At 42.8% G+C, this 24,426-nt stretch overlaps 1 protein-coding gene across 2 annotated transcripts; it reads left to right on the top strand.

Annotated features, from left to right (window-relative positions):
• Nucleotides 1–396: 396 nt before the first annotated feature.
• Nucleotides 397–17,636, top strand: LOC115178052 (ral guanine nucleotide dissociation stimulator-like 1). Of its 2 annotated transcripts, XM_029739076.1 has the most exons (19): nt 397–533; nt 993–1,139; nt 2,795–3,005; nt 8,043–8,213; nt 8,390–8,538; nt 9,745–9,789; nt 9,878–10,047; nt 10,259–10,428; nt 10,524–10,811; nt 10,980–11,083; nt 11,280–11,364; nt 12,779–12,847; nt 13,800–13,886; nt 14,094–14,126; nt 14,239–14,456; nt 15,070–15,205; nt 15,485–15,757; nt 15,957–16,071; nt 16,311–17,636. In XM_029739076.1, the coding sequence occupies exons 3-19, from the start codon at nt 2,826–2,828 to the stop codon at nt 16,457–16,459; spliced, it is 2,442 nt and encodes an 813-aa protein (XP_029594936.1). In that variant the 5' UTR covers nt 397–533; nt 993–1,139; nt 2,795–2,825; the 3' UTR covers nt 16,460–17,636. The 2 variants fall into 2 exon arrangements, with proteins under 2 accessions (XP_029594936.1, XP_029594937.1); XM_029739077.1 differs by lacking the exons at nt 397–533; nt 993–1,139; nt 2,795–3,005 and adding an exon at nt 5,303–5,697.
• The last annotated feature ends 6,790 nt before the right edge of the window (nt 17,637–24,426 follow it).

Genomic DNA, 24,426 nt, shown 5'->3' with positions numbered 1-24,426 from the left:
TTTTCATGTATAGGCCTATACCGTTAATCTAAGCTTTAAAATATTCATGATTTGTGTGCTTTCAATCTTAGTTTTGGATATAAAACTCATAGGTTTACACAGGCAGCCTAATTCAGATCTTTTGTGAATTAGGCTGCCTGTGTGAACGCAGCCAATGAGACACACCTCCCGAATTACATTTTTCGTTCTCTTGAAGAGAATGTTCTAACAACCTGTCTGAACATCATTCAAGGCAAGGTACCTCATTCCCTTATTCAACCTGATGACTTGAGAGAGAGTGAGAGGGAGACCAACAGGTACCCTCCCTCTTTAAGATAATTAGCTAGGCAATCAATTAGTCATTGTACACCTGTGTTTTCCTAAATTGAACTACCCTTCCACTCCACACACTCTGTCAATGAGGCCAGTGTGTATGCATGGACTTCTAATCAAAACAACGTTTATGAAATGACCATCATGTGAAATGACAATGAAACATACTATCAGCCCTGGTTAAAAATCAATGCAAACATGTAATGTGGGGATATTCGCAGGTAAGAAACAAACTATTGTCTATATAGTTGACGGTCAACAACGGTTTAATCTTAATAGTTGTAGGCCTTAGGACTAGTATTTCCTTATATATTAATTGTCAGAAGTACAGGCGCGATGCACACAGAGAGACAGTAGCATGGCTCATCTCTCCAGTATTGATGGTTTGCCAACAAGAAAACAAAAGCGAGGCGGCAGAGTTGGGGGCTCGCTCATTTTTAATGAAGCGATAAGTTAAGCGGAAAGATATTGGACCAGACAGATCTGTAATCAACAGATGACTTATACAGGACTGTATTATAACCTTACACAATGGAGAAGAGGGGAGCAGGGAAAGAGGAAAAAAGAGGACCACCCGCCCTTCTTTCTCTCTTTCCCTCTCTCTCTCCATAGTTCAGCTGTTAAAGCACCAACCAGTACAATCAACAATCACTGAGTGACCATTCAATGCCACTCTCCAGCTCCAAGCTCCCCATCAACACAGTTTCCCTGTATGGAATGCTCTTGTCATCACTCAGAGAGAAACTATACAACCATCATGGCTCCAAAGATGAATCTGGGCTGATCTGTCAAACTGCGGTTTAGGAGAAGCTCACCAATCGAACACAGTAAGTTACAGAAATGTCTATTTGTGTTTCCTAGCATGGGAATCTAGTCTGTTTTTGCTTTAGCCAACTCCTCTCTGTGTTCATTCATTGCCATGAAGAGTTGGCTGCAGAACTCTAAATGTCTAGGCCCAGGCGATGTGTTGACTAGACCTTTTGGGGGAAGGGACGGGTTGAGATGCATGTGACATATTAAAGTCAATCAGATTGGTATGACCAATAGTGTCATTCATGTTCATACATTATTGTGGAGCATTATTTAAGTCAAATCAAGTGACAACCAAAATGTAACCATAAGTTGTTAAAGCACCAACCAGTACAATCAACAATCACTGAGTGACCATTCCATTTTGTCTTCTAAATATTTGATTGTGCTTATTTTTGGCACCACTTATGTTAATAACTCAACGATGGAGGAGTGGAGTCAAAGGATTATATGGGTAAAATGGCTGTGTTGTTGTTATTATTATTATTATTATTATTATTATTATAGGTAGCCTAAGTCATGCTATGCCTCCTTTCCCTATTTCTCTGTAAAGCTGGTAAAATAAGCCCCATTTATAAAAGGGCATGTTGTGACAACACATGTTGTCTGGCGTCTTCTTGTTGACACAACATATCTTTTGTATTGTTTTTATTTACTTCATCTGTCTTAGCAAGAAAAGGCTGGGTGGTTCTCAGATCTGTTTGTAGTCTTGCCAAATCATATGGCATCTCAACAGTTTCTCTGTATGGAATGTTATTTTCATCCCTCCAAAGATAAATCTGGGCTGATCTGTTAAACTGTGGTTAAGGAGAAGCTCACCAATCAAATGTAAGTTACTGTTTGTGTTTCCTAGCCTGGTAATATAGTTTGTTCTTCAGTCAACTCCTCTGTGTGGCTACAGAACATAGTCTAGCACCAGGCTATGTGTTGTCTACACCTTTGGGTGAAGGGACGGGTTGAGATGCATGTAAAAGACTATAGTGAATCAGATTGGTGTGTATGACCAGCCTCACTCATGTTCACACAGTACACTATTGTGGACCATTTATTTAGATCAACTTAAGTGAAGACAAAACTGTAACCACAATATTTTGTCACTTATGTTAATGCCTCAAAGGTGTGGAGTCAACAAAGAATTATATGGGTTTAGAGCGAACAAAGCCTGTCGGTCCTGGAAAGAGCAGTGATTATGTAGACAGACAGTTACTTCTTGATTGACTTGGTCATGGTTTCATAGATTGACTGGAGGAGTTTTCAAAAATTATTTTTGGTATTTTTCCTGTTCTTAAAAGGAGACAACATTCCCTTTTCATGGAATTGGGTCAGAAAGTGGACGTCATTGTGCTTCTATGAACCAATGAATATGTTAGGGTAATGTACAGGAATTCAGTGTTCCAAAATATTTGCTATCCAGCCCTCTAAATGCCATTAAGAAATTCCCATAAAGTACTGTACTCTTGAATGACTCTTTTGTCTTCTTTATTGAACGTCTTCCTTGCAACATAAGATTACTGAATTTCCTAGAAAATTGGCAATAAAGTATCGGAATGTAACATAACAAAGGATGACTTTCATTCTGTCCTGTAGACCTGTCATTCATTCATTGTCACTTGTCCTACATAGTTGTACTATTGTGTGGTGGTAAGGGCTCTCTCTACTCTCCCCTTGTCAGGTGAGAACCTTGATGACTCTACTACCTGTGGATGACGATGCGGTCTACACTATCTCTCTGTGGAGGGGAGGGCAGGGGCCTGAGAGCCCGGGTAGGCAGGATGAAGAGACTGCTGTGCCTTCGACACACCCACCGTGTGGACGTCCTAACGGACATGGAGCCGGGGCTCTGGCTGAGGCGCTTCCAGCTGCTGGACACAGAGGTCACTGAGGTGAGTTGGTGGAAAGGTGATGTTTGCCCTTTCGTTATAGCTAAGGGCCGACGAGAGTGGAGTGGGTTGCATTGAGTGTCAATGCATAGAGGATTAAAGGTCTGTCTGACTCGGTATTGTGTAAAGTACCTATCAAATGGTAATGTATTCATTTAGGAGGTTAGATTTGGTGGCATGGTGTTTCCCCCTTCCAGGTAGGTAAAAGAGTTGCTTGAGTCTCAATGTGTAGAGGCTGAAGGGTTTTGTCTGACTGATACGTTATTTAGTTATTGTGCATACACATTTGAGCAGTCAGTTAGCTTGGTAGCTCCATTTAAAACCATATAAATGTCAGGTATTAGACCTACAGGGACTTGGCAAGTGAAACCAGTGAGTGGGAGCTTCCTGAATATGACATGAAAACACTTTTCTTGTGTCAGAATATCCAGTTGTTGCCTTAATTTTGGAAGCTTCCTCTTACCAGGATTGATTTATAAGAGCCTGACATCTCCAGTGACGTTAGTTGCAGATTTAGGGTTGAGATTTATAGGGGCCAGCTTTACTGTCTACGTTAGGTTACTGCGTAAATGGTAAGAGGGAGGGGTCATGTACCTCAGTGTGAGGTGGTTTTACGTCAGAGCAGATGTGGTTCTCATGTAGGCTGCTGCTTTTGTTACCTTTTTCTTCAGTAGTTTGTGTTGTTGAACACAGTAGCTATTTTGACACTGAGGAGGAAGGAAGTCCAACAGGAAGTGTGTCTGTCACTTCTGAAGCGTGCTGGTTTTAACATGCCTCTTCTGATAAGGGCTATCATTTGGACATGTCCCACAGTTGTAAACCGTATTTCATACCAACAAAAATATTGTTCCAAAAAGACAGTTTACTCATGTCATCGATTATACAAAATCGAGATGAATTTGTTTTGAAGTCATCTAATCGGACAATTGTTGTGCGTTGTGAATTCACTGTGTCTCATTAATGTTAATTGTTCACCCTGCCCCCTCGGCTTCCCCCTCTCATTCTTTGTGCCTCTGGACTGGCAGAGTGTGGCATTGGATGGCCATGGTCATGGTTCAGATATTCAGAGGAGAGAGGGGGGAAAAAACTCATTAAGCAACAGTTACTTATTCTCCCCTTTTGAAACCCACTGTTTGCTAATGAGGGGGGTTTATAATAGAAACCGCCATTGATCAAACGGCATCTGCTGAGCTAGAGATGGTTGACACTTTTATCATTGGGCGGTCAAGGCGCTTTCTCATTGGGACAATTTAGGGATAAAAGTAGATTAGACTACAGTAACAATTTTATAATCAGATATGAGTAGTGAAAGGTTGGGAGGTCGATCCCTGGCTGAGTCATACCAAAGACTGTAAAAACGGGACCCAATGCATCTCGAGTGGTACTCAGAATTAAGGAGATATGTTGGGGGTAAGGCCCTGCGATAGACTAGTGTCCTGTCCAGGGGGGTACTTGTACATTAAGCTGCCTCATGCTAAAGAAACAGGAGATAGGATCCTGCTATATCAGCTGTTCGTTCTGGCTCGCACAAGCCAAGGCTATAAGAACATTGGGACTATAGAGCTACTGTTCGGCTCAACAGAAACCCTACATGTTTCTCTTCACCAAATGATAAATATAGTCTGCTTCTAAGTCATTCTGGAACTTTCAGCCAGCCAGTAGAAAAGGACAGCAACAGGTGACACTGGCTTGGAACACTCAATAGGAACAAAACAGACTAGTTTTCTGTGGAATTTCCAACCATACCTCTTAGACACCATGGGTTGAGAGCAATCCTGAGAACTGTCCCGACTGGATTTTAGAATAGTGGCAGTAAGGTATGAAGGAGATACCAGGAGCAGTCACCTGAGAAGCACATTACAGGCCCATGGTTCTTGTCTGAATAATTTTCTCAGACTTGTGATGGTTTAAGAATTCCCAAAACACTAACAGCAAAAAGCTCATAGTGCCTCCAGTTTTTTAACATACTGTACCTAGAGAATAGAAAGTGGATTAATGCATTTAAGGAAAAAATGCAAATGTTCCCTTTATGGCTATAGTAGGCCTACAGTAATCAGACATCATCTATACCTACTAAGATGGTGCAAATGTTTGTTTATTACATTGTTTTAAATTATTTTAATTTGCCTAAATAATCCGAAAAAAACCATTACAAGTGTGAAAGTTGTGAATGACATGGCCTGTTACCGTCTGTCTGTGACACTGCTATCACCAAATATGTTGACGTAAAAGCGCGTGGTATCGAGATTCCCGCCCTGCCCTCACCTGCTAGTACAGCCTCTGCTCTCGCGCTCAGGTGCAATCAGTCACTGAGACTTGCACAGAAACCGGCTGTCGCACAGCGAAGCTCACACAGACAGGCTGTGTAGCGGCTAGGCGATCGAGTTTGAAGCCTGCTTAGAAGTATATTCATATATTAATGTCGTTTGAGTTGATACAGTATATAAAATATACTCTATATTATACGCAATTCAGAATTGTTCTTTTGGTCGGATCAGCGACATCCCAGGTAATTTACGGAACTAGGCTACTCGCCATCCAATACTTATTTCGGTCACTCACGGATTACTTCATTGGAATATCAGTATCTACCAGCAACAAAACAGAAGAAATTTCTCCCTAAACTACTGGAAACTTTACCTTCTTTCATCAACTAAAACGATTGGGAAATATGGGGAAATGGCGTTTGTCAATGGTATTAGTTTTACCTTTTATTCATTGCTTACTGTACTTCTTTTGAAATGTCTCTGTTCTTTTAGGCTACTTGGTCAACTTTTGTCGCATGCAATCAATTAATTACACAGCCTTTTATCCTGTGAGATTTTGCTATTTAAAAAAAAAAATAGCCTAAAATAATGAAACCTTCATAATTTATCAAATAATGAATACATTTACTGACAAAGCAAAGAATCGAAAGTATTATTATAGGGCCATATTGTGATTATTTTTTCTCCCCCCTGCTAATATTATTTTGTTTTCCATATAGTGTAATCACAACTTTAACTCAATATTGTCTTCAAGATTTCATATTTTGGTTTTTATGTCATATTTTAAAGGTGCATTTGTGTCTGTGTTCACACACCAGACAGGGACAGAACATTGAGGTAGCCTATTGGTCCAGACCAGTGTACCATGGAGAGTTATCAACAAAACTTGCATGTCTGGCATATGGAGGACACAGATATGAAGGACACAGATATGGAGGGCACAGTAAATAGTGGCTCTTGTTCTCATTCCCTCTGCAGCCAGCCAGACTCCATTAGGTGTTGTATAATGACAAAACACTCATTTGGAGAATGTCAATGTTTTTTACGACAGACGGGCTTTTAGTGGCTGTGAATAGCATCAACCAGAGATAGATATAGAGTTTGGACGTTGCCATCTATATAACACAGATCCAATATGTCTGACCGTGTGGAAACTTCCTTGTTTCCTCATCCTCTATTTATGGCTTGATTCTCTATTGTGTGTCAGTGGGATACTAGCTAGAATCTTCACCCTAGAAGTTATTATATGGAATTCATGGGCTCTCTCCAGGGACTGGGAACTGCTAGATGTTACTGAAATGTGTTACTCCGATTTTGTTACAGACAAGAACAGAACACAGAGATGCTGAGAGGTACTGTAGTGCTCTCCAGTGCATGGGGTAGGCAGGCCCCATGGATACAGTGAGTTTTGCTTTGTCTAAAAGCTACAGGTCTGGGTAGGATCTTCTGTCTACCCACCCAGTCGGGTCAAAGTCTAGGGGCTACAGAGCTGGTAGCGCCACACCCTACTCACTCTACACTCTACCTTATCAGTGAAACTGAAACTTGATTCTCTGGTTACATGGTGAGGGTATAACCTCTGTCTAGTCTATGGGATGTTGGGCTAATATGGGCTATGTGGATCTCCTTCTGTATGTCAGGAAGTATCTGGCTGTGTGTCAAATGGCACCCTATTCACTATATAGTACTTTTGACCAAGGCCCATAGGGAATAGGCTGTCATTTGGGATGTACCCTCTGTGTGAAATGGTTTTAACACCATACGTTGGCATCTTCTTCAAAAGAGAAGGAAATGCCATAGTGTTTTTATGTAATTGTATTTATTTGACCATTTAATGGCACAATTGAACAACACATGGATGCAATGCATTTAAAAACGTTGAGGAGAACTTAAAGGTATTTCCATTGTGGTTCTCTTTGATGGAGATTGAATATTATCTTTGCTCTGGATGATGGAATGGGAGTTGATGTAGTATAGCTTGAGTGGAGGGAGCAACGATGTTGCACGTCTTGCTAAAAACGTTCCACATTTTAGACATGGAGGTCTATAACTAGCAATTATACATTTCAAAATGTATAATGTGCCCTCATACCAGTCAGATGGGATATAATCATACAGTATAGTAAATTCATCTATTACCAAAAACATGTCTAGCTGAAAACATGCCACACGTTGACGTTTAGGTCCCTATACATTGTGAATGTATAATATCTATTTAATGATGTCACATACCTGTTGCTGTACAGGCATGCAATCTAATAGCAGGTGCCTCTGCAGCATTTACTTTTGCATAGATGGATGTCTAGCTAAAAATGTGCCACACGTTTTACATTTGGTCCCTTAACATTGTGAGATGTGCAATCAATGTTTAAAAAGCTCTCATACCAGCTGCTAGACAGACTAATTGATGCCTCTGCAGTGGCTGCATAGATTGAACTGAGAATTCTATGTTGTTTGAAAGCAGCATCTGTGGAACGGTGCTATTGACGTAGCTGTGCTTAACCTTCTCACTTAAACTGCTCATTGCCTGAATGCTTTGAATGTGAAGATCTCTACATTTGGCTGGTGGTGTTTGTGTCATAGAGCATGAGGAAAATGTAGGCCACTTCACTGCAGTTGAAGTTGAACATCTGTGAATTTAGTAGGACCGGCAAACCCATTTTGATTCATTCTGTGTGTTATGGCACTTTTGGCTAATGTCAACAACCCTTAATGTGCAATTACTATTCTATTCTATTGAAGTCTCACCTCCACTCCCTTTGTCTCCCACCAGGACCCAGTGCAGGAGTGGGGGGAGGAGGTGGAAGAGGGGGCTGTGTTCGGCATAACGCTATGTAGGGAGCCTGTGCTCCCCAGCCCCTCCACCCAGGACCCCTCAGAGCCTCTCACTATGTCCCTGTCGACTCCAACGGCTTTCAACTTCATCCAGTACCACACAGTGAAGGTAAAAGCACTTTGAGAGAATGAATGATCAGAGAGAGATGTGGAGAAGGAAAGACTGGGGATAGACAAGAGGCGGAGAAAGGGAAAGATATGTAGGGAGAGGGAGACAAGCACTTTGCGACAACTGCTAATGTAAAAAGTTCATTATGAATAAAGTAGATTTGTATTTGATTGAAGGTGCGTCGGTTGAAAGCGGGGACCCTGGAGCGCCTGGTAACCCACCTGCTGGACTCAGAACACCAGGAATCTGATTATGTCAGAGTGTTTCTGTCCACCTACAGAACCTTCACCACCACCAACACACTCATAGAACTGCTCTTCCAGAGGTGAGACACAGAATAGGATTTCATGGTGGTTGTTGTTTTTTGTTGTTATTCAGAGCAACATACATTTAACATAAATGTAATTCGGTATGTGGCACAGTGCTGTTGCTCATCCAGAGGTGAGATGGTTACAGAGATTATATGATGCTATGTTACTTTTGAATGTTTTGTCATATGATAATGTATTTAGCAGACACTTACTGTTAAGATAACTTTAACTGTATATGTTTTTGTAAATGGGAAAAGTAATTGGAAACAGTTGACTAAAGACATCTTGTAAAGTAAACCCTTGAGTCTTGCCTAGATAGGACCCATACAAAATGACCTGAAATCTTATCAGACTAATAACCTCTGACTAATCTCCGAGGCTGCACTTCGGTTGCACCTCTTTCAACAATATTTGGAAGGCATCTGGCATGATGCAGGACTACCAGTCTGTTGTAAGTCTGTCCTAGTTTGAATAATTCAGTTTCACCCCATACATATTTGTGTGATGTCGTGGGAGGCAACAATCACTCAGTTATGAGTTTGCCTAACCGGTTCCTAATTACCTACCACATGACGGGTCCAACAAGAATGTCTAAAGACTCCTTTTTAAAAATGCTGCCTCATAGGTTATTCATAATATTTTCTGCCAAAAAAATACAACTGAGGTTTTCAGATATCATAGTTGGAGGATTCCTGGATCTCCTGCTTATTCCCTCACGATATCCAGGAATTCTCTAACTGGGATTTCTGGAAAATCTGGGAACCTTATTCTGCGATAACATTGTATTGAACTTTTCTGAGCTATTGACTAGTAAGACCCCTTACCAGTTCAGTAGTTAGCCTTTTACTGGAGTTTAAAGCTATCTGCTCTGACCTATGACATTTAGAACCCTAGAGATAATGATTAATTGTTTTTTAAGCTGTCACCCTCGTTTCTGCTGCGCTGGTAGCAACAGGCTTCCTTATGAAACTGACGTCACCATATGCTAGCCCCATGGGACATGGATTGTAATCGACAGCAATGGGCTTTCCGCCGAAGGTCAGGTCTCTGTAGTTTATATGTTAGTAAAGGGCTACTCTTGCGTGTCAGATTCATGGCGTGGGAGGAGAGACCATGTTGGTCAAAACATTGCTTTGTGCCCCTAAATCCCTTGTAGGAGCAGTAACCATTGAGCAAACATTCTGTTTTTTTCTAAGTACTGCATGTCTCTATTTCCATAGGGATGATATGATTGCCAACCTAGACAACACAGTCTGCCCAAGGAGGTATGAGGAACTTCACTCTCTCAACTACTTCTACAATGTCTTCTCACCATAAAACACCCTTGATATTAATCACCACCCCCTCCTCCAGCACCCTGGTGCCCCTGATCAGAACCTGGCTAGAGGAACACAGGGAGGACTTCAGGGAACCCCCTCGGCACTCCTCCCTGAGGCTGCTCTGTTTCCACCTCCGTCACCGCCTCGCCTTTCGTCGCCTTGCACAAACAGCTGAGACACTGCTCAAGAAGCTCCAGGAAGAAGGTTGGTAGCGTTCAGTAAGGCAAACCGTCGAAAAACGTTTTTCAACAGAAATCAAACTCGGGGTTTTATTGGACAAATGTAGGTAGTACCTCGCTGTTTCAAGTTTTTATCCTTGTCTCTTTCTTTCACAAGCAAAAAACGGCATCCTACCTCACCAGTAGAAGTCTTACAAGTTGTGATTTTGCTTATTTTTTGCTTATTTTCTTCCTAGATCGCATTAGTCTGCATCAGTCTGCACCAATAGATAATGGTGATTGTCAGCAGAAAGAGGAGGGGTCAGGAGAGGAGGCATCAGGAGAGGAAGTACTGAAGGAGGTGACTGGAGACTTTATGGACTTCCCTGTCATAGAAGTGGCAGAGCAGCTGACACGATTGGACTCTGTAAGTGTTAATCATCTTTATGACCCGATCCTTTCTGTTCAATCATTCCGCATGAATGACAAATCTTACAAAGTGTATTTCCCTCCTTCCTGTAGGACCTCTTCATCAAAGTGGTCCCGTTCCAGTGCCTGGGCTGTGTCTGGTCTCAGCGGGACAAGAAGGAGAGCCGCAACGTGGCACCCACCGTCCGCGCCACCATTGCCCAGTTCAACGCCGTCACCAACCGGGTCATCACCTCCCTGCTGTGCTCCTCGCCAAAGTCTCCGATCTCGGTCTCCTCCTCAACCCTGAGTCCATCTATGGCCCCTAGCTCCCCTCTCCTCCCCCACACCAGCCCCACCCTCAGGGCCAGGGTGATAGAGCGGTGGATCGCCATAGCACAGGTCAGCAAGCCCAGATGGTATACATAAATATATGTTCTATCTTTATTTTGATATCTTTAGAGACATGTTTAGCTGTAAAAAAAATATGTAGATATTTAGGAAAGCAACAGGAAAACTGTTTCTTAAGTGGCTAAATGTAGGCATTGTGTTCGGTCCTGTCCTCTGTAGGAGTGCAGAACACTGAAGAACTTCTCTTCTCTAAGAGCCATCCTGTCAGCCCTGCAGTCCAACGCTGTGTACCGCCTCAAGAAGACCTGGGCTGCCGTCAACAGGTGAGATATGCAGAGGCACGGTAGCAGGTTTACATTTTGTCAGCCAGTGATTCTGAAGTTTCTCAGACCCAGATTTACTCTACTTCTGAACTGAAAACCACTTGAATATTTTCCATTGAGTGGAAAGCAACCCTGAATATGGTGGCTGAGATGCATACTGCACATTTTTGAAAACTGACAATTCATTTTATTTTAGGGATTGTATGGCCTGTTTCGACCAGCTGTGTGAGACGTTCCCAGATGAGAACTGTGTTCTGACCAGCAGAGAGATCCTGGTGGAGGTAAGAACCACAGAATATAACCAAATAATGGTAATGGTTAGAGCGTTGGGCCAATTACCGAAAGGTCACTGGATCGAATCCCCGAGCTGACAAGGTAAAAAAAAATCTGTGGTTCTGAACATGGCAGTTAACCCACTGTTCCCCGGTAGGCCGTCATTGTAAATAAGAATTTGTTGTTAACTGACTTGCCTAGTTAAATAAAGGTTCAATTAAAAAAAATAAACACAGAATGGAAACACAACCGTAGAGTTCAAGTTCAACAGTAAGAACACCACTTAAAAATACATTTTCCACCTGAGTAGCAACATTTACTGTTCTGTTCCATAAGCATTTTTTTTCATTTACATTTTAATAATTTAGCAAACGCAATTAGGGTTAAGTGCTATCCTCAAGGGCATATTGACAGATTTTTCACCAAGTCAGCTCAGGGATCCGAACCAGCGACCTTCCAGTTCTTAACGCTCTTAACTGCTAGGCTACCTGCCGCCAACTAAAAGACTGATATGGGTGTTAATGCAGTATAATGATAGGGCTGTTATCATATCGGAAGTGTACACTTCAGCACAAAAGAGCCATTGTACTTTATACGTTGGCCACACAATCAAATAGGGTCAGTCATATCTGATAGCACTGTCTATCATATTATATTCACTTTTACTTGTTGGCTTTGTAAACGGCCCACATCTAAAGGTGGCGTATTCAATATGACTGCCAGTTTTGGGCTGGGCACATTGAGTCACACCGCTTTGACTGAACCCACACATGCCTCCGGGTAAAACTAGCAACATCTATTACCAGGCGGAGGTGACTTGGTATGTGTTGATTCCAGAGGAGGCTGGTGAGGGGAGAATGGCTCATAATGGATGGAGTTAATGGAATGGTATTAAGCACATGGAAAACCAGGTGTTTGATACAATTCCATGAATTCCGTTCCAGCCATTACTATGAGCCCGTCCTCCCATTTAAAGTACCACCAACCACCACTGGCTGATTGTCTAAAGAAGGGTGTGTGCTTGGGTTTTATTGGTGATTCAATGCTCAATCTCAGCCTTATCATGACGGGGGACAACCAATCAGACACCACACCCAATAATAACAAGAACTAAGTAGTTATTCATTAATTAAATAACTTAACCTTGTACTGCACTCGCTGTACAAGGAACTATTATAGAACAGCTATTTGGCTTGCTATGATTGCCCCACCCATCTCATATCAAACTCCAGGTACTTGTTTAAGCCCAAAACAAGTAGATGCAGGTAGTGTGACTGTGAATAATGCACGCTATTTCAAGCACTCTCATGTGTAGGAACCTTTAGAAGACTTTATTGATTCTTGGCTAATGGATGGCAATTGAATGATTTTCCGTGCCCTTTTTAAACCAAGCCTAATGTGACTGTTTTTGCTGTTCTTTAGGATGGCAGCCAGCCGGATGACAACGCCACCCCCAAGTCACCCCAGCTGTGCCCCATGTCTAAACAGATGGTAAGACTACTTCCTTCCCGTGCTTTAGGTGTTCTAACATGATCTGTACTAAAATGATAGAACTTCTGTCTGAGCACCTACAGTATATTGTATGAACAGCTAGCATGCTGATAATATTCAGTTACTGTCCACAACAATCGTGCAAATCCATTCAAATCTGCCGACATTATGTGGCTTCCTTATTCTTTGACTTTGGACCACAGAGCACGAGATACGTGGAGAAGACTAAAATAATACTGTTAGCTCAGCAAACAAGTCTCTTCCTAATGCTTTAGAGCGAAAAGAGGAAGTGAGGTAGGAATACCCCTTAATGGTCCTGACCTGTCCTAGTTTCGACTTCTCCAAAACAAGTTACATGCAGCCTCTGTCTGTGTTACTGGATGCTTCCCGAATGGCCCCCTATTTTCTATATAGTGCAATACTTTCTGGTCAAAAGTAGTGCACTATTTAGGGAATAAGGTGCCATTTGGGTCACACAGTGATTCCCTAATATAGATCTCTCTCCGTTCCAACCTTCCTCCTTTTAATTTCCATTCTCTCGTCCAGTGGAAACTCTTAGTCAGCTCAAATTACAACACTTGCCTTTTGCTCACTTTAATGACACTTGAATTGATGTTGTACAAAGTTAACTTAACTTAGACCCTTTTTAGTCATCGTGGATCATCACAGGTCAGCGTTGTCAATGTTATATAAAGGTTAGGTGATGATTCTGTCTATGCTTTCTGTATAAACACTGAACTGTTTTGACGTACCATCCCATTGTCCTTCACATAATATAAACTGTTTACATTGTTTAGAACATGTCCCAATGACTCCTTATTTAGTGCACTTCTTTTGACCAAGGCTCTGGTGAAAATGAGTGCACTAGGCAGGAATAGGGTGCCATTTGGGACGCGTATATAATCTAGGATAGGCTGCTGTATGACGTAGTGTCTTATCGTCCCTCAAACAGAGCCCTACCAGTGGTGTAGTCCCCTACCTGGGAACCTACCTGACAGTCCTCACCATGCTGGATACTGCACTCACAGACACAGTAGAGGTGAGATCACAATTCTAATATCTAACCCAATGTATTCAATACGAGTGTGGCTTTGTGATGTGGCCTTCCTAGACTTTTTGGTGGTCAGAACATCCCAACTTTTCACTCCTATTTATATGACCCAATTTCCTTGTCTATTATTTTTCTGCATTTACAGTGGTCTGATATGTGAGCTCATTTCAATCCTATTTGTATCCCAATTCACAGGGTGGCCTCATTAACTTTGAGAAACGTAGACGGGTAAGTGTCACCCCCTAGTGGTTTTTAAAAGAAATGCAACCAATCTCAGTAACCAGTTACCAGTACTGTGTAAGTGGGATGTATCATGACACTCCCTCCCTCCCTCTATCAGGAGTTTGAGATCCTGTCTCAGATCGGCCAGCTGCAGGCGTTCTGCTCCTGCTACAGCCTCCCGGTAGACCAGACCATCTCAGCCTGGCTGCAGAACCACACCATGCTCAATGACCAGGAAAGTTATGAGCTGTCCCGCGCTCTGGAGCATCCGGTTGACCCTTGTCCAAACTCACCCTCTTCCTGGAGCCAGCGCCTGCTCAACAAGAAGCTCGCCTCGTAAGTCTGACCTTCTTATGGCCAAAATGTCAGGAATCCTTTCTGACATAATTTATTATTTACCCTGTGCCACTGTCTACCCAAATACAATACTCCACTGTGTTGTTGCTAGGCTGGGTACCAGTCTTTTTCTAGCTAACATTCCACTCCTGTCATCTTTGTCTTCGGCCAATGACAGACAGGAGTATATTTAGTGATTTAATGGGGATCCTAATAAATACAGAATACACTCCTGCCATTGGCTAAAGACAATGTATGTTAGGAATATACCTAATCTATTGAGGGAAAAGAAGTAGCAATAGTCCTGCAGGTATTCCCAAACAACAGCAGGTGCTCTTGGAGGGGAATAGTCATTGAAAAGCTAAAGGAAAAATGATATCCACAAATGATTGTTAAGTGGTGTTAAAAAAATCAAAGTCCAGGCGCTCGTTTGGGTTTGAAAGTTAAAAAGCCTTTGCGTGGGCTACAGCATTATTAAAACACACCAGCGCATCTTGGCTAATGCCTTCATCAGGGTGTCTGTCTATACCTCATTTCTATTGAACATGTGAGTGTTTTTGAGGTATTTCTGAGCACTTTAATGAACTCTTTCCGTTTTCATGTGTGTGTGTAGGTTTCTGTCAGGCACTGATGTCTCCAGCAGAAAGACCCATTCAGACCAGCTCAGTGTGTCGTCATCAGGCTCCAGTGGTTCTGAGATGGAGGATCTGTCCTCACCACAGCCCTCTCCCCTCGGAGTCAAACTCAAGGTAGATAACCATGTCCAGGATTCAATCAGATCTGGGTTCAAATATTTGATTTCTTTCAAATATTATTTTGAATTTTGATTGAGCCTGCCTAGAGAGCCATTTGGGTGGGGTTTGCACTTTGGGGAGTGTTCTATTGGTTCCAATGTGCCAGGCAAGCTCAATAAAGCACAGCTAAAGTACTGTTTAAATCCAGGTCTGAAGTTATATGTTGACCATGTTTATGTATAACAGTTATTAGCCAGTTAGCATGGAGTATTTATTATGCCTCCTCTCTCCCAGTCTCTGTCAGGGTCACTCCACAACGTGTCTGAAGGCCTCTCCTCCAACACCACCTCCCCCACTCCCTCCAACGCCTCCTGCAGCTCCTCCCAGCCCGACCTCTCCTACTCCTCTATGGCCATGAGCCCTGACTGCTCTTCCTCCTCCTCCTGTTGCTCCTCCTCCTCTCCTCCGTGCTCTAAGCCCGTCTATAACAAGCAGGTAGCTGACTCCTGCATCGTGAGGGTCAGCGTGGAGTGCGGCAACAACGGCAATATCTATAAGAGCATTTTGGTGAGTGAACTCTAACAAATACTCCCTTAAAGTGCGCCAATGTAGATCAGTCTCTTCACTGGTTAGGGATGATAGTTGATTTTCTAGATTGTAGTAATAATAATAATTTGGGTTTTCACCTCCATAAGAGTGTACACTTCAAACAGCTTATATTGCCAGTGTGTTCTACTAACCTTATCTCTCTGTTCCTCTTGTCCAGCTGACCAGTCAGGACCACAGTCCCCAGGTCATCCAGAGGGCCCTGGACAAACACAACCTGGAGAACATGAGCTGTACAGACTTCAGCCTCACACAGCTGCTGTCCCAGGACAAAGGTGAGCTCAGTCAGAATAGGAAAGAAGCTTACTCTCCCTTGTCTCCTTTCTTCCTCTGCACTTTTAAACTACATTTTGCATTGCGTTCACCTCTGTTGTTGATCAGTACAGATAAAGGAGAGGAGACAAGGAAAAGAAGCCACCATAGACTATTGAGATACACCCCAAATGTGTATGGCACTCAATATAATCCCCATACAACCCATACTGATCTATATGTTCCCTTCCTCTCCCACCAGAACTCCAGATCCCTGACAAGGCCAACGTGTTCTACGCCATGGCCACCTCGGCCAACTACGACTTTGTCCTCCGCCAGCGCTGGAGGAGCCACAGCAGACGCCTGGGCACTTCTTCGAGCCCCGGGCCCAGGCCAGGGGACGCCAAGTAGACGGCACCACAGCTCCACCTCCTAGTCTGGAGGGAGAACTACAACAAAAGAAAAGGGTGGAAATGGAATTGTGCCCCACTGGAACCATGGCGTAGTAACTGTAAATGAGCTAGCTGCTGATGCTTGGTAGAAATGCACATTTAAGCCTTTCATTGGCCACAGCCTGAGAACTTGCATTGTGAACACCATTATGAAACTTCTGCACCAGGATGTGGTTGACTCATCATTGGAAAGGAGATTCTTTTGATACTCATGGATTCAAGGATGGGACTAGATGCATTCCAGGAGGTTCCATATTGAAGGATTGAAAACCAAGAGAGAAATATGCCAAGAGGTGCCGTTTTGAGGGGATAAGTATGTGGAAGATGGAGTACTCAGAGATTGAAACTGAACAGGTGAATTGAAGTGATGCAAGCAGACATTTTGTGGCCTTGTATCCACTTCGGTGGATTGAAGCCATATGGATGTCAATGGAAGACATGAGAAATCAACCACACGTTCCAGAGCAACCATTTTTATTTCCTACACAAAACTAACACCAGCTAATGTCAACAATTATGCTATGTCACTTTAGAATCTTGACCAGTGTATCTAACCAACACTCCAAATGCACTGCACGTCATTAATTTAGCCCCGAACAGCAAAGACTATTATCAACACAAGTGACTATGCATCTAGTTATTTGTAAAGAGAAGGAACCTGGAGGAAGGAAAACTCCCCTTCTACTCTAAATAGGTGTGTTATCTTCCAACAGAAAGGGCATGCAGGTCATTGACCCTGGGTCGATGGAAGTACCCAACATGATTGAGTGGGGTGTGTAGGTCTCACATAATGATGCAGTCTGTATGGGCTGAGGGGATGACCATTCACATGGTCCACACCCCTGGGTACGCGGTTCTAACATTTCAGAAAGTCAGGAAGGAAAGGTGCGTTTAAGTATTGGAGCAGGGTGTGTTCTATAGGCTTTAGATATACGCATATATACATACACACACACACACACACACACACAGACCGAGACAGAAATTAATAACAGTAGATATGATAGTGTTATTAGCAATATGTATATAGACCACATCGTTTCAGTAATTATTCTCAATGCTATGTTGCATTTCAGTGTTTAAGCTTTGAGCGAGGGTTTTTATTTTTTACAAATTATAAAGTGATATTTGTTTAATTTTTATGAGTCTGAATTGTTCAATGGAGGGAGGTGCAGTGCCTGGTAAATGTACAGTATGTTTAATGTCTTAACTATAATGGGAAGATGGCACTTTAAGTCTCTTATCAGACTGTTATTTTGAATGTCAAATGAAGGTTATAAACAGTGTACAGAACATTAAGGACTCTTTCCAAGACTGACCAGGTGAAAGATATGATCCCTGATGTCACCTGTTAAATCCACTTCAATCAATGTAAAGGATTTTTAAGCGTTGAGACAATTGAGATGTGGATTGTGTATGTGTGCCATTCAGAGGGTGAATGGCAAGACACAAGATCTAAATGCCTTTGAACAGGGTATGGTAGTAGATGCCAGGCACACAGGTTTATGTCAAGAACTGCAACGCTGTTGGGTTTTTCACGCTCAACAGTTTCCTGTGTGCATCAAGAATGGTCCACCAACCAACTTGACATAATTGTGGGAAGCATTGGAGTCAACATGGGCCAGCATCCCTGTGGAACACTATTGACACCTTGTAGAGTCCATGCCCTGACGAATTGAGGCTGTTCTGAGGGCAAAAGGGGGTGCAACTCAATATTAGGAAGCTGTTCTTACTGTTTTGTACACTGTTTTCTATACGTGACTACAGGTTTTCTGAAGAAATGCAGAAAAAGAGAGCGGAGGAGGGAGCGGGTTTCCCCCAAGCAATGTCTGATACCCCCCGTGGTTAAAGGCCCATTTGATTTCAGTGGGGACATGAATATACAAGAATGACTATTGAATGTGGATGTTGAAAGACACACAGAATGTGATGGTGTTATTTATGGTGAATTCATTAGCCAGTGTGAGGGCAGTGGGTGGTTGGTGAATGTGGGTATTGCTGATAGTGTTGTGAAGTGTAGAACTGTTTATAAGTCAGATGGGGAGACAACAGAGAACAAGCATGAATTGACATTTTGTGCTGCTTAAGATTTAGCTGAAACTCCTATCAGTGTTTTATTCGGAGAGCCATTTGTCGTGTGTGTACATTTTACTAAACTTGTGAGGACCAGAAGTCCTTACTAGAATAGTAAACCAACAAAACTTTAGAGAAGTAAGGACATTTGGACGGTCCTCACTTATAAAAAGGCTATTTCAGGGTTTGGGGTTAGGGAAAATAGGATTTTGAAGGGGAATCAAAATTTTGTTGGTCCCCAAAATGTCCTCACAAGTATAGTAAGACATAGTTGGGTGTTTTAATTCAAGCACTTTTCTTTCAATCTTTCAATGTCACTTTCTTTTAAACTATGGGATATTAATTAATAAAGATTAATATACTCAACTCATGTTGACTTTGCATTATATCTTACGCACTAGTCACCTAGTCCATGCTATTTGTCACCTAGTCATGCTATTTGTCACCTAGTCCATGCAAAAAATAAATCTTTATTTTACATGATAGTTGTGATAGGGTAGGAACATTAGTTTTGGTCAGTCTTTCCCCTGGGACTATAAATAGGGAGGGACCGGTTAAAAAGTAAACAAAAAAGCGTTCCTTAGACCTATGCAGGTGAGCATGTTTGTACCTGAAGTTTGTAGAGACTGTGGTGTTGCTATGCTGTGTCTGAAAACCATTTGGAGAACTATGCTGTTTGAAGAAATGTTTTGGGTGTGGTAAGTTAATTGCACTGTTTACTTCGATTGTTAGTGTTTTTGTTTATTTAGTTTGACAGACTATTGCATTATTTATTGCTTTATCAGTTAAAATACATTACTGTCACTGCAGTAGTATCTTTGTTTGAAGTTTATTCTGTTTTATAGAGATGTGATATTGAACCTGTCCTCCATTGAAATGCGGTGGCTGACTTTGAGCGTTGCGCTGAATAAATGATGTATGACATTTGGGTTATGCTCTTTCTCGCCACATGGTGGCACTACAGTCTGAGTGGAACTATGAAACCGATAGGGCCGGCCGGGGTCAAGTATTATTTGACAAAGATCCAAATGGATATTGAAATGTATCGGTGTAGTAACATACCCCCACATCGCAAACCATGCCTTCCCAAACTGTTTACACCCCTTTTGTTGGCAATTCTACACCGTTTTCCATGTCTTATGTATGTTCATATGATACTAGGGGTCGAAGCCCGACTTAGTTCACCCACATTTTTATATTTTTAGTCTTGAATCGTGGTCCATATTGCCCCCGTTCTGGGTCCGGTTCTGGCCAGCGGTCCGCTTGTTGAATAGGGAGGGGTGATAGGAGACAGGTCTGCCGATCTGCTTACTCCAGTCTGTATTTCAACCACTAGTGGGCAGAAGAGCTTTATAAAGTCTATTGGAGACAAAGAACAATGAAGAGAATGTAAGACTGTTCCAAATCCATTTCAACACCACTGGAATGTACATACACTGAGTTCACAAAACAGTAAGAACCTGCCCTCAGAACAGCCTCAGTTCATTGGGGCATGGACTCTACAAGGTGTTGAAAGCATTGTCAAGTTTGCTGGATGGCCTTTGGTTGGTGGACCATTCTTAATACATACAGGAAACTGTTGAAAGTGAAATCCATCAGCGTTGCAGTTCTTGACACAAACCAGTGTGCCTGGCACCTGCTACCAAAACCCGTTCAAAGGCACGTCGATATTTTGTCTTGCTCATTCTCTCTCTGAATGACACACACACACACACACACAATCAATTTCTCAACTGTCTCGAGGCTTAAAAATCCTTCTTTAACCTGTATCCTCCCCTTCATCTACACTAATTTCAAGTGGATCTAACTATTGACATCAATAAGGGAACTTAGCTTTCACCTGGTCAGTCTGTCATGGAAAGAGCAGGTGCTCTTAATGTTTTTTACACATTATGAAGCTATAAATCTTGAAATGTGCACTTTTCCCAGCCTTATCATTGTGCTGCCTAAACAAACATCAACAGACAGGCACACCACAACCACAACCCCATGAGGGAATGTGGAGTGCACTGTGATCTAACCACTTTGTTCAGCACTGGCTGTTCTTTTTAATTATACCAGAGAGGACAGACTGAAAAAGGGCGAGTCTGGATTTAACTCATGTTTTCTAAAATGGCTGACGGCAAGCACAGCCATAGCATTAAAATGACCAATACACGATGTGAAAGTGATATTGTCCTATTACATCATCCTTCCAGTTTCTGTCCCCTAATCTTTTGAATGGGCTTGATGATTATATCAAATTCAGGAAAAATCTGTAATTTAATAAAAAACATATTTGTGTCTGGATGAATTTACATCTGCCAGATTCCTTTTATGAAGTTTTGCCACCGAAGTCTATTGCGCAACGTTTTTGCACATTGAATACAATTCAAAAAGCATACAAAAGTTCAGAAACGACGAGGCTATTAACTCAAAAAACGCTGCGTCTCTTTCATACCGTATTCAAAAAGAAGCCAAAAGACTAGTCAGTCAGTTGACGTCAATATTCCATAATTGAAATCATCATGACACATCCTCAACGATAAGCTGAAGGCCATGGGGGAAGGAGAAAGAACGACATCCGTCTCAGCCACTCTCCCCTCCTTCTTCTCCACTCTGACCTTCTCATCATGGATACCAAACAGAGGTCAAAGTGCCAGATGCTCATGTGAGCCCTTTATAGATAGAAACATACCCAATGACCATCCGTCAGGGCCGAGACATCACACGCCTCTTCTAAGTATCCACCCCAAATAAGGAAATAAGGTCCTCCCTTCCCCCCGGTGACCGCTGTCTGGCGACCGCAGCATTCCAAAGGTCGTGACCCTGTCTAGCACATTCCTTGTGTGGGGGGGGGGTGGTGGTCCTTCTCGGTGGTGGTTGATGTTGTTGTGGTCTTCACAGGTCCTCATTACCATGAGCAAGGCCTCCAGTTTAACCTCTGAACTCTCATCGTGTGTGTGGATGTAAAACATTGGTTTAGGTTAGCTAGGGTTAGGGTTGTGTATGGATGTAAAACATGGGTTTAGGTCAGGTTTAAGGTTAGGGTTGTGTATGGATGTAAAACATGGGTTTAGGTCAGGTTTAAGGTTAGGGTTGTGTATGGATGTAAAACATGGGTTTAGGTCAGGGTTAGGGTTGTGTATGGATGTAAAACATGGGTTTAGGTTAGCTAGAGTTAGGGTTATGTATGGTTGTAAAACATGGGTTTAGGCCAGGTTTAGGGTTAGGTTTGTGTATGGATGTAAAACATGGGTTTAGGTCAGGGTTAGGGTTGTGTATTGATGATAAACATGGGTTTAGGTCAGCGTTAGGGTTGTGTATGGATGTAAAACATGGGTTTAGGTCAGGTTTAGGTTTAGGGTTGTGTATGGTTGTAAAACATGGGTTTAGGTCAGGTTTAGGGTTAGGGTTGTGTATGGATGTAAAACATGGGTTTAGGTCAGGGTTAGGGTTGTGTATGGATGTAAAACATGGGTTTAGGTCAGGGTTAGGGTTGTGTATGGATGTAAAACATGGATTTAGGTTAGGGTTAGGGTTGTGTATGGATGTAAAACATGGGTTTAGGTCAGGTTTAAGGTTAGGGTTGTGTATGGATGTAAAACATGGGTTTAGGTCAGGGTTAGGGTTGTGTATGGATGTAAAACATGGGTTTAGGTCAGGTTTAGGGTTAGGGTTGTGTATGGATGTAAAACATGGGTTTAGGTCAGGGTTAGGGTTGTGTATGGATGTAAAACATGGGTTTAGGTTAGGGTTAGGGTTGTGTATGGATGTAAAACATGGGTTTCGGTTAGGGTTAGGGTTGTGTATGGATGTAAAACATGGGTTTAGGTCAGGTTTAGGGTTAGGGTTGTGTATGGATGTAAAACATGGGTTTCGGTTAGGGTTAGGGTTGTGTATGGATGTAAAACATGGGTTTAGGTTAGCTAGAGTTAGGGTTGTGTATGGTTGTAAAACATGGGTTTAGGTCAGGGTTAGGGTTGTGTATGGATGTAAAACATGGGTTTAGGTCAGGTTTAGGGTTGTGTATGGATGTAAAACATGGGTTTAGGTCAGGTTTAGGGTTGTGTATGGATGTAAAACATGGGTTTAGGTCAGGTTTAGGGTTGTGTATGGATGTAAAACATGGGTTTAGGTCAGGTTTAGGGTTGTGTATGGATGTAAAACATGGGTTTCGGTTAGGGTTAGGGTTGTGTATGGATGTAAAACATGGGTTTAGGTCAGGTTTAGGGTTGTGTATGGATGTAAAACATGGGTTTAGGTCAGGGTTAGGGTTGCAGAGGAGTGTGAAGAACATTTTGCATGCTGTTTGATTTTGAAGTTGTAAAAATTCAATTAAATTCACTTTTTGGAGTGTTGAATGGAGGGAGGCAGTATGTGTGCAGTTTGTGAGGGTGAGTGTGTGGGTTTACGCAACCCTGACGCAATGTACTTCCCTCTTTACTGTAAACACTTGCCTCACACTCACCCTAGGCACATTGGCGCCCACTTAAAACAGACTTTGACCTCTTGTGTCTTCTCCCCCCTCTAACCTCTCTCTGTCCTCATCTAACATTTCTCCTATCCCTCTCTCTATCCCTCTCTAACCTTTCCCCTATCCCTCTCCAACCTTTCTCCTATCCCTCTCTAACCTTTCCCCTATCCCTCTCTCTATCCCTCTCTAACCTTTCCCCTATCCCTCTCTCTATCCCTCTCTAACCTTTCCCCTTCCCCCTCTCTCTATCCCTCTCTAACCTTTCCCCTATCCCTCTCTCTATCCCTCTCTAACCTTTCCCCTATCCCTCTCTCTATCCCTCTCTAACCTTTCCCCTATCCCTCTCTCTATCCCTCTCTAACCTTTCCCCTTCCCCCTCTCTCTATCCCTCTCTAACCTTTCCCCTTCCCCCTCTCTCTATCCCTCTCTAACCTTTCCCCTATCCCTCTCTCTATCCCTCTCTAACCTTTCCCCTTCCCCCTCTCTCTATCCCTCTCTAACCTTTCCCCTATCCCTCTCTCTATCCCTCTCTAACCTTTCCCCTATCCCTCTCTCTATCCCTCTCTAACCTTTCCCCTATCCCTCTCTCTATCCCTCTCTAACCTTTCCCCTATCCCTCTCTCTATCCCTCTCTAACCTTTCCCCTATCCCTCTCTCTATCCCTCTCTAACCTTTCCCCTATCTCTCTCTCTATCCCTCCCCAACCTTTCCCCTATCCCTCTCTCTATCCCTCTCTAAACCAGCCCTCTCTCTATCCCTCTCTAACCTTTCCCCTATCTCTCTCTCTATCCCTCCCCAACCTTTCCCCTATCCCTCTTTCTATCCCTCTCTAACCTTTCTCCTATCCCTCTCTCTATCCCTCCCCAACCTTTCCCCTATCCCTCTCTCTATCCCTCTCTAACCTTTCCCCTATCTCTCTCTCTATCCCTCCCCAACCTTTCCCCTATCCCTCTCTCTATCCCCCTCTAACCCAGCCCGCTCTCTGTCCCCCTCTAACCTTTCCCCTATCCCTCTCTCTGTCCCCCTCTAACCCAGCCCGCTCTCTGTCCCTCTCTAACCTTTCCCCTATCCCTCTCTCTATCCCCCTCTAACCCAGCCCGCTCTCTGTCCCTCTCTAACCTTTCTCCTATCCCTCTCTAACCTTTCCCCTATCCCTCTCTCTATCCCCCTCTAACCCAGCCCGCTCTCTGTCCCTCTCTAACCTTTCCCCTATCCCCACTCCCCTTCTCCCTTCATATTTCTATTTTAACTAGGTGTGTGGGCTTATGAACAGTCTGAGTAGTAGTCAGGTATTCAAGCTTGTTTGGGTAAGAATTGGAAAAAAGGAAAAATGGCACTGGAAGATAATTGATAGCATAATATTCTGTGTGTGGTTTGTATTTGTGTTGTGCTTTTGT

The sequence above is a fragment of the Salmo trutta genome, chromosome 38 (genome assembly GCF_901001165.1).
Source record: "Salmo trutta chromosome 38, fSalTru1.1, whole genome shotgun sequence".
Taxonomy (NCBI): Eukaryota; Metazoa; Chordata; class Actinopteri; order Salmoniformes; family Salmonidae; genus Salmo; species Salmo trutta.
This window is presented reverse-complemented; position numbering and strand designations above follow the sequence as displayed.

Bases quoted from the DNA above. Each gene is read 5' to 3' on its own strand.
- LOC115178052 (XM_029739076.1), top strand. From the start codon at position 2,826: ATGACGATGCGGTCTACACTATCTCTCTGTGGAGGGGAGGGCAGGGGC. The intron at 10,048-10,258 runs GTTGGTAGCGTT...TTTTCTTCCTAG, and splicing joins CAAGAAGCTCCAGGAAGAAG to ATCGCATTAGTCTGCATCAG. The intron at 11,084-11,279 runs GTGAGATATGCA...ATTTTATTTTAG, and splicing joins ACCTGGGCTGCCGTCAACAG to GGATTGTATGGCCTGTTTCG.